Here is a 12,081-nt window from a genome sequence, read left to right as displayed (position 1 = left end):
TCCGAGGGCTAGTTGAGATAGAGGATAGTGAGGAACGTGGAGAGTATCTAAAAGTATGCAACTGCTGTAGGTAGTGATGATGATGTTGGACAATAGCCTTAAGGCCCAAAATAAAAGGCAACAGGCAGGAGTCCTCTTGAGGGCAAGGTGGTAGTTGTTGATCATTGGGCAGCAGCACCAAGGTTGCATCCGTATGTAGTAGGGAATGATCCGTATCTTCCTTAAGTGTGCGTGTTTCCCCCGTTAAGAGATAGGCATGTGAACCCTATGTATGCAAGGGTGGATAAGGGGTAGTTGGGTGTGAATGAACTGGAGGGTAGGGGAAACCCTAACCCTAGCCATTCAGAGGCTATATAAACAGCCTAAAGGTCACTCTCAATGTAGAGGAGAGTGTACTAGTTGTACTTGAGCAACTTACTAAGCAAGATCTTCTTCTTATAATTGAGCTCTCTCTCTCTCCCTCTTGTGCACACTCTCATACTCTCGCTTTGATAGGCATATGAACCCTACGTATGCAAGGGTAGTTGGGTGTGAATGAACTGGAGGGTAGGGGGAAACCCTAACCCTAGCCATCCAAAGGCTATATAAACACCCTAAAGGTCACCCTCAATGTAGAGTGTACTAGTTGTACTTGCAAACAACTCACTAAGCAAGATCTTCTTCTTGTACTTGAGCTCCAGCTCTCTCTCCCTCTTGTACACACTCTCATGCTCTCACTTTGATATTTCAAACCCCCCCACAAAACCCTCCCCCCCCCCCCCCCCCCCAAAACCCAAAGAAAAAAGAAAAAGGTCTCCCTGTCTCTCAACCTTCTCTTTCTCAAGCCTACACTTCTCTTATTTGTATGATCATTCATGTATGATGTATTCACTTGCATCTACATTCTTGTCAATTATAGGGCATGTTGTACATATTGTGAGTGCGTGCAATGGAAAGAGGAAAGGGAACATGGAGAGCAGACAAAGAGAGAATGCAGGTGAGAGAGGGAACAATGTGGCTGTAGTGGTTGAAGGTACAAGATTGCAACAGTTCGCCCCAACATGTAGCTCTATGTGTCAATGTGGGTGTGAAATGGTAGCAAGAGGATGCAGGAATGAGGAGGGTTGGTTGATCACAAAAGATCAATGATGGATAATGAGATTAGGAGGGTAGGCTGCCTATATATAGCCAAATCGGGGCCAAAAGTGGTGAGGCCCAAAATGTGTCAATATGACTTGATGCACCATTTCAATGAGCCAAGGTTACTCAGAAAATAAGATAGTCGTAGAAGGCTCCTCCACCTGATAAATGTGTACTAAGTTGATGTATTGCTGAATATTCATGGTCCAACAGTCTTAGTGATCATTTGTAGATCTAGGATTGTTGCAAATGTATTTTTGGTGATATTGCTGAAGTGGGAGTCACCTTGCAGTTGTGTATGCATGCATGGAATGTATGCTGAAATCTCAGTTATATTGATGAAAGTCGTTCTTTCTACTACTATGCATGTATTTGGATCAAATCTTGCTCTTATTTCTTGAAAATTTGGGCCGAAATTAGCTGAATATTCAGCCTGGTATTTACTGTCATAAAATACAACATTGGTACTTGGCACTTTGCTGAATAATGGCGACTAATGCTTCTAGCAAGAGTGACACTAAATCCTTTCTTGAAATCAAGAGGTTTGATGGCACTAGCTTTGATTTGTGGAAGGACAAGATGCAAGGCATTTTGTTTCTCAAGGACTGTGATGATACTCTCTTGGAAACCAAGGTTGTAGTTATGATAGATGAGGATTGGGCTAGAGTCAACGAGAAACAACTCTCCGTCAAAAGAAGTTGCAAAGGCAAGTGTTACATCTAGTGTGGTCATTGAAGAGCTCTTTGGCACTGGAGAGATACTTGTTGCAGCCTCATGTAATGATGTAGATGTTATGGCAGGAGTAGGTGATATGCACATTACCAAAAGGGAGGTAATTGATGGTTTACTTTCAGCTCATGATGAGCTGTCCCAATCATGGATAGTGGACAACGGTGTCTCTTTTCATATTACTCCCTCTTTGGAGTCATTTTCAGAATACATTGCAGGTTGCCTAGACAAGGTTCACTTGGGCAACAACTATGCATATGAGATAGAGGTGTAGGTACCATTCGCTTGGCCCTTGAAAATGCCAAGAGCTGATTTTACAGGATATTAGATTTGTACTTGGGATAAAGAAAAGTCTATTGTTAGTTGGGCAGCTTGATGCAAGAGGATATTTTACTACCTTTGGTGGTGCTATGGTATCACCTATTGTACATTTATTAAGGGTTATGGATGCTATGCAACCTTGCGTTGGCATGGTATATGATGCTATGGATAGGTTGAATGAAAAGTTGCAAGAGTTGGCACCAAATGATAAGGCGATGAGGAGATACACCATTTAGTTGTGACAAGGTGGAACTCCTATAGCTCACCCATGCATGCAGTTGCATTTGTTGTGGATCCTGTGTTCTAGGGCAAGGGTTAGGAGAAGATGCATGCAGACTTATATTGTCTCGTCTAGTGCCTGATCATGGCACTAGACGAAAGATTAGAGATCAGCTTTCATGTTATAGGACGTTTCGGGGTTCTTTTGGTTGTGGGGATGCACAGGAGGATCACTATAAGATTGGGGCAGCTTTGTGGTGGGAGGGCTATGGTTCGGATGGTCCCGAGTTGCAGCAACTAGCCATCCGTATTTTGAGTCAGTCAGTTAGCTCCTCTTGTTTGGGGCAATTGTGGAGTACATACACTCACATTCTTTAAAGAAGAGGAACCGTCTTGGTGTGGAGAGGGCAAATGATCTAGTATTCGTTAGTGTTAATTTGAGGATGTTATGTAACAATATGACAACAAAGCCCAATCCATTCATAGAGTGGGAGATGTAGCAAGAAGAGGAGACACATGCTAATGTTGAGGGAGATGCAACAATTCATGGTACACATGATGATGAGGCTGGCACTTCAGGAGTAGCTAGAGCAGCCTCAGATCATGATGATGATCTTTGATTTAGTTTACTTATCATGAGTCTCATGATACATGACACATATACATTGTATATGATATTATGATCATTAATGGCAGTGTGACACTTTGTCTGTTGACAGTTGTGCCATGCCGATATTATATTTGTACTTGAGTCTTGCAGTCTTGCAATTGCCCTTTGGGCTATTTTGGCATGTCGCATTTTGCTTCAGTCCAGAGATTAGACTTTATACCTGTAGTCTTTTTTGGGGCAATGAGCATGTTCTTTCAAAGATTAGACTTCATATTTGTAATCTTTTAAGTTTTTTGGCAATGGGACCATAGGCATGTTCTTTTAGCTTAGACTTTAAAGTTTAGTTCATTGTTCATTGTTTTATCATTTATGGCATATGTATTATGCATTTTATCATTTATTATTGAATAGCTTACCTCGTGAGCCTTGTAAGTTGCAATTCAATTTCTAATGAGTAGTTTTAGAATGATGCATGATATCTTAAAGTTAAAACTTAAAATGATTTGTCCTTGTGGATTATATACCTTAGTTTTAACACTCCAGAGTCCACATGGATTATGAGTGAAATATTAATTTTTCTTCATGAATTTAAATTTTTCAAATGCCGTTCCCGTTCCCACGTCCCCTTTCCCTAGGTTTGGCGTCCCCGTCCCCGTTCCCCGTTCCCGTTCCCCGTTTCATGTTTCTATGACTGAGGCTCACAAGCAAGAGATGACCACACAAGACACACGACTGCTATCACATATGACATATGCCGTAGGGGTTTGGTGTGTTGCCTTGATGTATTCATCGTATATATACTCTAATAGCATTGCTATTTAGACTTTAAACATTTGTTCTATCATGTTTAGTCCAAAATAATCAAGTGAAAAATATTTTTTTTGTACTAATATCTTGATTCCTACTGTACCTTATAAAATATTAAGGTACCATTTAGTATTGTATTTTATCATATTGTACAGTATTGTACCTTTCATATTTGACAACTAGGAGCATCACTAGGTGGCAGCAGGAGGAGAGAATGATGATGATGCAGGGCTTGGCACTGATATGAGGATGTGGGATGTGCACACTGAGTCCCTATTTAGAGAACATTCTGAGTTAGTCAACCTACTGAAATTTCTAGGGTGGCATCTAAAACTCAAAATACTTTTCTGGGGCTATTTTATGAGCCGAAAAATATGATAATTTGAATGGAACATTCAAGGGGCTATATAGAGGATTTGCTTTTATGAACTGTTAAGATACTTGAAATTGATGAGAGAGGTAGGGTCAGGATAGCACTGAATATTATATGGGGTCCTGAATATCCTTGAGACCCCTCCCAAAGGAAAGAGTGTTTCGCTTATTTTCTACTTTTTAATGTGGCCTATAGCTTACAGTGTACCCTAGACAGGTGAGGGATGACACCTAATGTGCAGGCATACTTTTCCAAGGTTGAATGGAACTGAGAATTGCTAACTAAATGCTGGTTGGTGTAAGTTGAATGTTGGTGGGAATGACTGCAAATGCCTGAAAATTATTCGATCTGCTGGTTGGAAACTAGGGAGTGCTTGATACAAACTAATCTATGGAAGAAATTTTTGAATACAGGTTAAAATGCAATTCTACTTATCAGTTTAAGGCAGAGGCTGAGACATGTTTTCCTTTGCTAACCCAATTGGTCTTGTAGAACAATGCTACATTAAACAAATTAAGCTTCAAGCCTCAGCAGTCTATTTTTAAAGATTTATTTCTGTTCTCTAAATTTATTTTTCGGAAGATTTGGTCCTACCATTCTTAGAATGGTGCCGTGCCTAAGCACCTCTTGGGGAAGTTGAGGGAGGAGGGAATGATTAACCAATCTTGAATACATGCCTCATCATCTTTTGCTAGATGCAAATGTTCGAGCATCAGTTAAAGCTAGCTAATGACTTCTGGACTTTTGTAGGTTGATGCTGGAGCCGACGTCATCATTACACAGCTTTTCTATGATACAGATCTTTTCTTGAAATTCTACAATGATTGCAGACAAATTGGAATAACCTGTCCCATAGTTCCAGGAATTATGCCCATCAACAACTACAAGGGCTTTAAACGCATGACTGGGTTTTGCAAGACAAAGGTACTTTATTTGTTCTGCTTCAGTTTCCATCAATGGTTGTTGGTTTGGGTAGTAATGCTTCTGTTAGTCTCTGACACATATCCCTAAAGAAAAAACAAAAAGGGGATTTCATGGATGCCATTTTCTCTGTTCCATAAAGCTCTGACTATTTTCCATGTTAGCTATTGTAGAACATTGTGAACATGTTAAATCAATGCTGTTGGTTGCAGTTTAAATTCTATGCTGTACTAGGGCTGTGACATTTTCTTTTTAAAATTCCAGATACCAGCAGATGTTTCTGCAGCTTTGGAACCTATCAAAGATGATGATAAGGCAGTGACAGCCTATGGTATCCACTTTGCCACGGAAATGTGCAAGAAGATTTTAGCCCATGGTATCAAAAATCTGCACATATATACTCTGAATCTGGAGAAATCAGCCATTGGCATTCTTCAGGTGTGCAACCCTAACTAATTGGAAGCATATCAAATACTGTCTACGCTTTTTGTGCTTCTTTAGAACTGCGTGTGTCGTCAATTGGTAGTAGCAACTCAGTTTAGTTTTATCGGGTCTGATTCATGCTAACAGTAGAAGTGCTACTTTGTACTGGCCGCTTCCCATTTTTTAAAAGGGTTGTTCCATCTGGTAAGACATCATTGTTGCCAAATTTACTCAACTACATTGTGTGGCAAAATTTTACATGCAAAAGGCTTATTCCATGAATCAACCGGCTTATGGTTATATTACACGAAGAACCTTGAATGTGTTTATCTTACATCTTGATAACGTTTTCTAGTTTGGCTGTGGTAGGACTGTCTGATGCATAGATATATTGAGGACACAAACTGTATGTTGAATGTTTTTCCAACGAAAATCTATTTGAGGTGGCAATTTATCATTTACCAGAACTGCCATTAATTTCCTTTGTTTCTTGTTTCTGTGGTGGGGGTCATAAATTATGTGTGGGACAGAACCTTGGTCTTATCGATGTTTCAAAAATTAGAAGGCCCCTTCCATGGAGGCCACCTGCAAACATTCACCGAGCTAAAGAGGACGTGAGACCTATTTTCTGGTATGCTGGTCATACTTTAGATCTTGGCCGTTCAAACTCAGTACATCTGCCTCAAAATCACCTCTCTTCCCATTTCAGGGCCAATCGTCCAAGGAGCTACATTTCCAGAACAACTACCTGGGAAGAGTTTCCACGTGGGAAATGGGGCGATACAAGAAGTCCTGCTTATGGAGCACAGACTGATTATCAGGTGAATACATCGTAAATGGTGGTTTCCACTCTATTTGTTTTAATTTGGTCTATTTAGCTATTTCTCATGCATTTATGTGCTGGGGCAGTTCTTAAGGAGGCGTTCACGAAACAAAAAGATACAGGAAGAATGGGTAGTGCCTTTGGAGACTCTTGAAGATGTGCAAGGGGTAAGCAGCATAGCTGCTGTGTTTTTTCTGAATTTGCCACAGTACAGACCTTATTGGAACAATTGATTCCACTAGTACTTCTCTAAAGTCACTTTTAGGTGAAATGATCTTCTTTTTGCAGCTATTTGCTAGTTACTGTGCAGGGAAATTAAAGAGCAACCCATGGTCAGAACTGGAGGGCCTGCAGCCTGAGACTGCAAAGATTAATGATAAACTGGTAGCTATGAACAACAAAGGGTTTCTGACAATCAACAGTCAGCCTGCTGTCAATGGGGAAAAGTCAGAGTCACCTACTGTCGGTGAGCAACCTTTGGTATCACCCAGATATTCAAAGATTTTGCACAGTCATGATATGTTTCTCATCTTCCTTTTTGGCTGATAGGTTGGGGAGGTCCTGGTGGTTATGTCTATCAAAAAGCCTATGTAGAGTTTTTCTGTGAACCCGAGAGACTTGAGAAGCTTACAGACAAGGCAAAGAACATGCCAGTACTAACATATGTAGCTGTGAATGCAAAAGGTGAAGTGCGCTCCAATATTGGCCCAACTGATGTGAATGCTGTAACCTGGGGTGTTTTCCCTGCTAGGGAAGTTGTTCAGCCTACAGTAGTAGACCCTGTTAGCTTTATGGTATGGAAAGATGAAGCTTTTCAAGCATGGGAGGTGGAGTGGGCTGCTTTATATCCGGAAGACAATCCATCAAAAGAGGTTCTCAAAAAGGTATGAAATTTTTTACTCATCCAAACAATCTGTAAGTTTCAAGCAGAAAGACTTTGTTAGGTGGGAGAAGTCTTGAATGTATACAACAACAGTGCTCAGTGAATCTAATAACGGTAAAATCTTTGAGTTGGATAATCAACTGTGAAAACAGATGCTTAGAAATTCTTGGCTTTCTAGGAGATATAGCTTGTTGGAAGAACCCTTAGGGTTGCCATGAACTTTCAACTTCTCTTTTCACATTGTGTGATCCAGTGAGCAGCATAGCAACTCTCTATAATGGGTTCTTATTAGATTTCCTATTTTGAGTCTGAAACATCCAGAAGAACACACAGAGAGAAGAAGAATGCGGATGATGATGAGGGAAACAAAAGGTTGACTGAAACAAAGAGAGGGAAAGCTGAATTCAACAGCATCTGCATGTGGGGTCACTGCCACGTCAATGAGGGTGCTTGACTGCAGAACGCAGGATCGATGAAATCTGACTGAGGAGAGAGGAAGGAGAAGATGATAATTGCTGGAAGAGGAGATGACTATGACAGCAGAAATGATCATGATCACCAGTCATTGCACAGGAGAAGCAAGCTGATGAAGACACGATAAAGAACCAAAAGTTGAGGCCCCCTATATATAGGGAGAAGAAGTTGAAACTGGCCAACCAGTCTAAATGCTGTCTGGATCAGCCTAATTGATTGCAATGTGGCTGACCTGGGAAAGTGCTGTCCAGCCTGAAAATGTACTGCCCAGCCTGCACTGGCCATGAAATGCAGGAAAGAGAGAGGACTGCTGGAGAAAAGCCATGTGGGCTGCCTGTCACTGCACAAATGACTGATGACACAGAGAAAAACATGTTTGCTAACAGCCCCCTCTGTGATCCTGGTTATGGTTGAAGCCTGAAAGCCACAGAAGCAGAGAGAATGGAACACTAGAGCGAAACATATTCGTAGAAGAGGAAACTCAAAAGTCGGGAACAACATTCAAAGAAAGCTCCAATTGTGATGGAGTTGAGGGCATTAGAATGTGCAATGGAAGATTGGAACATGTTGATGTTGCTGTAGTCTGTCTAAAATGAAACTGACTAGCATGATCCCCTCTCCAAATGAAATCCCGAAAGAATGGGTGGCTTGAAGATGCTAGTAGAGATGGCTCAAATGGGCACACACAAGACATCCAATCATGAATGTATGAGCCAAATCACAGGCTCAAGCAGAGGATGATTGTGAGGAGCTATTGAAGGTGCCAGAGAGCGCTCTTGCCAGAGATGAACATCAAGGACTAAAGGGCAAGGGATGGATGTGTTAGCAACTTGCAGTAAGGAAGGGTGGCTTGATTCTTGAAGAAGAGGGAAAGTAGCTGCTGTGTGATGCAAAGGCCTTGGGCCCTGGGGGAATCCTCCTTTGAAACTGAAAGGTGGGCAAGAGAATCCCAACGGCATTGTGGGCATCACTCCTCCTTTGAAAGAGGTCAAGGGTTCGAGGGAACCACTAGAGGGGATGGTGTGAGATGGGACAGAACTTGTGGGCTATAAGGAATGACTAAGGCAAAGGGGAGATATCGAGGACCCTGCTTAGAAGAAGGGGAATAAAGCCGACGCTCTTGTTGATCTATTCTCAAAGGATGGCTCCTGAGGTAGCATTCTCCACAAGGACGGCCTGCTCAGTAAAGATAACTTGCGTATTGAGTTGGTGAGGGTTTAAATTGAGAGGAGATGGAAGCTCAAATTTAGAACATATAGGACTTTTTTAATAAAGCTCTAATGAGGATGGGTGAAAAGGAACGACCTGGTCCCCACGCCATTAAAAGGCATGCATGTAATGTCACCTATGGTGACATCCTCCTAAGAACGGAGATCTTGGAGCCAGTCAACCCAAAAGTCACATGACTAGATGCACCGCTAACCACAAGAAAAGGCTTCTTAGAAGATGAGCAAGCTGAGGGAGAATCCTCCACCTGCTGGATGTGAAGGCAGACAAGCTCGTTCATAACTGTGGGAGCAGATGTGGATGAAGAGATAGGCTCGTTTGCTCCATTCTTCGCAATTGTGTCTGGATGAAGGTGACTCCTTACGATTTCCCTGTTTGATACACTCAAAGTTAGATGATTACTCCCATTCCATTTCCTTCCCTTTCTTCTTCTTTTGTCATTTCTCAGATGGATTGGCCACAAAAGCATGGTTGACTGCACCTATTCCACTTGACCTTGTTTCCTTGTGATGGGCATTCTACTCCAATATCATCAGGACTAACTTCTCGAATGTGATGGTATCCTGTACTCGTGAGGTGAGAAATTGGTGTAGAAGACATCGTACTTGGGGACAGAAGATGTGAGAGTGTCACAGCCATGTCTTTTGACTTGATTGTCTTTCCCAGGGATGCTAACTCATCCAGAATCTCCATCATATTGATGTAATCCTTCACGGTGGGGGGATTTGTGATGGAGCTGCTTCTTGAGAGGGTCATTTGATGAGCAAATGTTTGTGACCTAGTATAATGAAGATAACTGGGCCAGATCTTGGCAGTGTTGCGGATGCATTCGATATGCACACGAAGGGAGACAGCAATTCAGGAAGAGAAAGGAGTGGGCTCATGAATCGAGCTTGTCCCAAAGGGCTGCCGAATCTGCAGAAGCCCTGGTTCAAGGATCTGTAGTAGGTGGGGGATGAGGGATTGTAAGCTTATCCCATACGTATCATCCATTATTGTCACATATCTTTCTATGCAACATTTGCCGGCAAATCATGCAAGTCTCACGGTCTCCAGACCAAACTCTGCTACATTACCTCCTGCTTTAGTGAAAGCCATACCAAAGACATCTTTCTCAGTCTGATAGACCTAAATATGTGATTTTGAGCTTTGTTGGCCGCGCTCATTTGGAGTGTACAACCACTTTGTACATTGATAATCAATACAAGAGCACCAACAGGTTAGCTGAATAGCTGAATAGAGCATGACCAGTTAATTAACTTCCACAAAATAAGTGTGTGCGCACCTGTTTCTTCCACTGCTTGCTGTTATAGGTTTGGTGTAGTGGACTTGCAGCGTGGATCAGCTCACATAATCCTCCCATCACTCTAGGCGTGGTGTTTACCATGTTTTTAGCATGCAAAGTCCCGACCACGGCTATCTCAGCTTACTTGTATGTCTTGAGGTATTGGATCATTAAGACTGAAGCTGCCGCTCATTTATAAACCTGAGCCAATGGCTTACATTTCTAAATTAACGCGAGGCTTTGTGATTGGGAAGTTGATAGGAGAAACCTATTGAAATTACTTTACTCGTGAGATCGGTAACTTATGGAGCAACAGTGTAAAATAGGACGCAATGAAGGATAATCTCACTGCTTCAGAGCGGTAAAATAGCAGTTTACATGAAAAGAGTATTCATAAGCTGATCCGTTTCATTATCACATTGAAAGACCAGGGGAACGGAGGGGGAGTGCATAAAGTATTTGCTGTTTGTGTGTGGAGGGTATACCTGCCTTCTAAATTATGCGTTTCTTTCTTGCAGATAAAAGACACTTACTTCCTGGTTAGTCTCGTGGACAATGACTACGTTGGAGGAGATATGTTTGCAGTATTTGAGGACATATGAGCTCAAGATCGTAGTTGTCAACATCAAGGGTTCTAAAAAAGGTTTCCAAGGCCTAGCTGGGTCTACAATTAACGAGGCATTTGTAAGAATAACATTCTATAACTGTCAGCATACTTGATTGTTATTTGCAAAGCTGAGTGTATCTACTGTAATTTTGAGAGAGAGAGAGAGAGAGAGAGAGAGAGAGAGAGAGAGAGAGAGAGAGATGATTGTAAAGTTTGTGCCAATTTTGCCAGTTCCAACGTCGGCAGGAATACCCATTGCTCACGAAGATGGTCATACCTGCTTTTCTATTAAGTTGAGGTCTTTAAACCTTTAGTAGGACTTCGAAACAGCTGCACTTCTAAGAAGTCAGGGAAATTGGATCTGGTCGCGCTTTACTCCTAACTCAACACATTTCGTGGACGATAAATTTTTCACAAGGTCGAGTTCTTTGAGAATTGTGCTTTTACGTGTTCTTGAATCATATTCATCCTCCCATCTCAAGAACACTGCTTTACATTTGCAATGTCCGAGTCTTGCTTAGTAATGCACAGTAGGTGAAAAACGATCCCTACTTACGAGTACATCCTTATTATATGCTATAAATAGATGCATGCACACACGTGCGCATGTTCGACTTATTGACAAGATCTTGTATTAGACTAGTCTTCTCGTTATGGGCTGTTAATTTCAAGTTTATGGGAATATTTGTCTGTCTGAAGGTGGAACCCTAAGGTCTGTTTTCGATCTCCCATGCATGCATAAATGTGCACACAATATGGACATCAAATTGGTTGGATCAAAGGTGGTGCCATCATAATTGGACACCATCTAATATCTCACGAGTTGATTGAGCCTTTGTCTTTTGGTTGAAATATTTCCTCATTGAACCTCTTATTTGTCAAATTTATCTATTTGAGAAGTTAATCTTTTTAACAGGAAGACACTGCAAGATGTGGTTGCATGAGACAATTGAATTGAATGAGAAACTTATGTTGCTTTTAGACAAGTTTTCATCTGATAGGCTTTATTGTGTTGGAATTCACATGTTCTTGGTAACTTGAGGCAATTGAATTGGAGAAACTTACGGAACTTTCAAACTAGGTCTTATTCCATGAAGTTTATCATGCTCTCTTTGAAAGAAGAAAGGTGGTACCATTCAACATTGCACAGATTGCTAGCTTGACTATGTCAATATAGAAAAATGAAAATCCAATGCCAAGAATTAAAGATCAAGTGGATTGCATTTTTGGAGGCAAAATGTTCATTGTGATTAAATTTGA

The 12,081-nt window shown here is 41.4% G+C and overlaps 1 protein-coding gene across 3 annotated transcripts in view; it reads left to right on the top strand.

Annotated features, from left to right (window-relative positions):
- The window catches only part of LOC148017935 (putative methylenetetrahydrofolate reductase (NADH)), a 35,369-nt gene extending 23,866 nt beyond the window's left edge, over positions 1-11,503 (top strand). The window contains exons 6-14 of one of the 3 annotated variants that reach the window (XR_015687729.1): positions 4,929-5,102; positions 5,364-5,537; positions 6,053-6,153; positions 6,232-6,343; positions 6,432-6,512; positions 6,634-6,811; positions 6,895-7,229; positions 10,733-10,898; positions 11,068-11,503. Coding sequence is in view for 1 of the 3 variants with exons in the window: in XM_087661914.1 (XP_087518040.1) it covers positions 4,929-5,102; positions 5,364-5,537; positions 6,053-6,153; positions 6,232-6,343; positions 6,432-6,512; positions 6,634-6,811; positions 6,895-7,229; positions 10,733-10,816 (1,239 nt within the window). In the remaining 2 variants the exon portion in view is untranslated. Of the gene's footprint in view, positions 1-4,928; positions 5,103-5,363; positions 5,538-6,052; positions 6,154-6,231; positions 6,344-6,431; positions 6,513-6,633; positions 6,812-6,894; positions 7,230-10,732; positions 10,949-11,052 lie in introns of those variants that run through there. The other 2 variants (XR_015687728.1, XM_087661914.1) reach the window with 2 other exon arrangements.
- The last annotated feature ends 578 nt before the right edge of the window (positions 11,504-12,081 follow it).

This window comes from Lygodium microphyllum, chromosome 21, assembly GCF_053477565.2.
Source record: "Lygodium microphyllum isolate KBCC chromosome 21, Lygodium_microphyllum_v1.1.10, whole genome shotgun sequence".
NCBI classification, from domain to species: domain Eukaryota; kingdom Viridiplantae; phylum Streptophyta; class Polypodiopsida; order Schizaeales; family Lygodiaceae; genus Lygodium; species Lygodium microphyllum.
The sequence above is the reverse complement of the archived record's forward strand: the minus strand, read 5'-3'. Positions and strand labels throughout refer to the sequence as shown.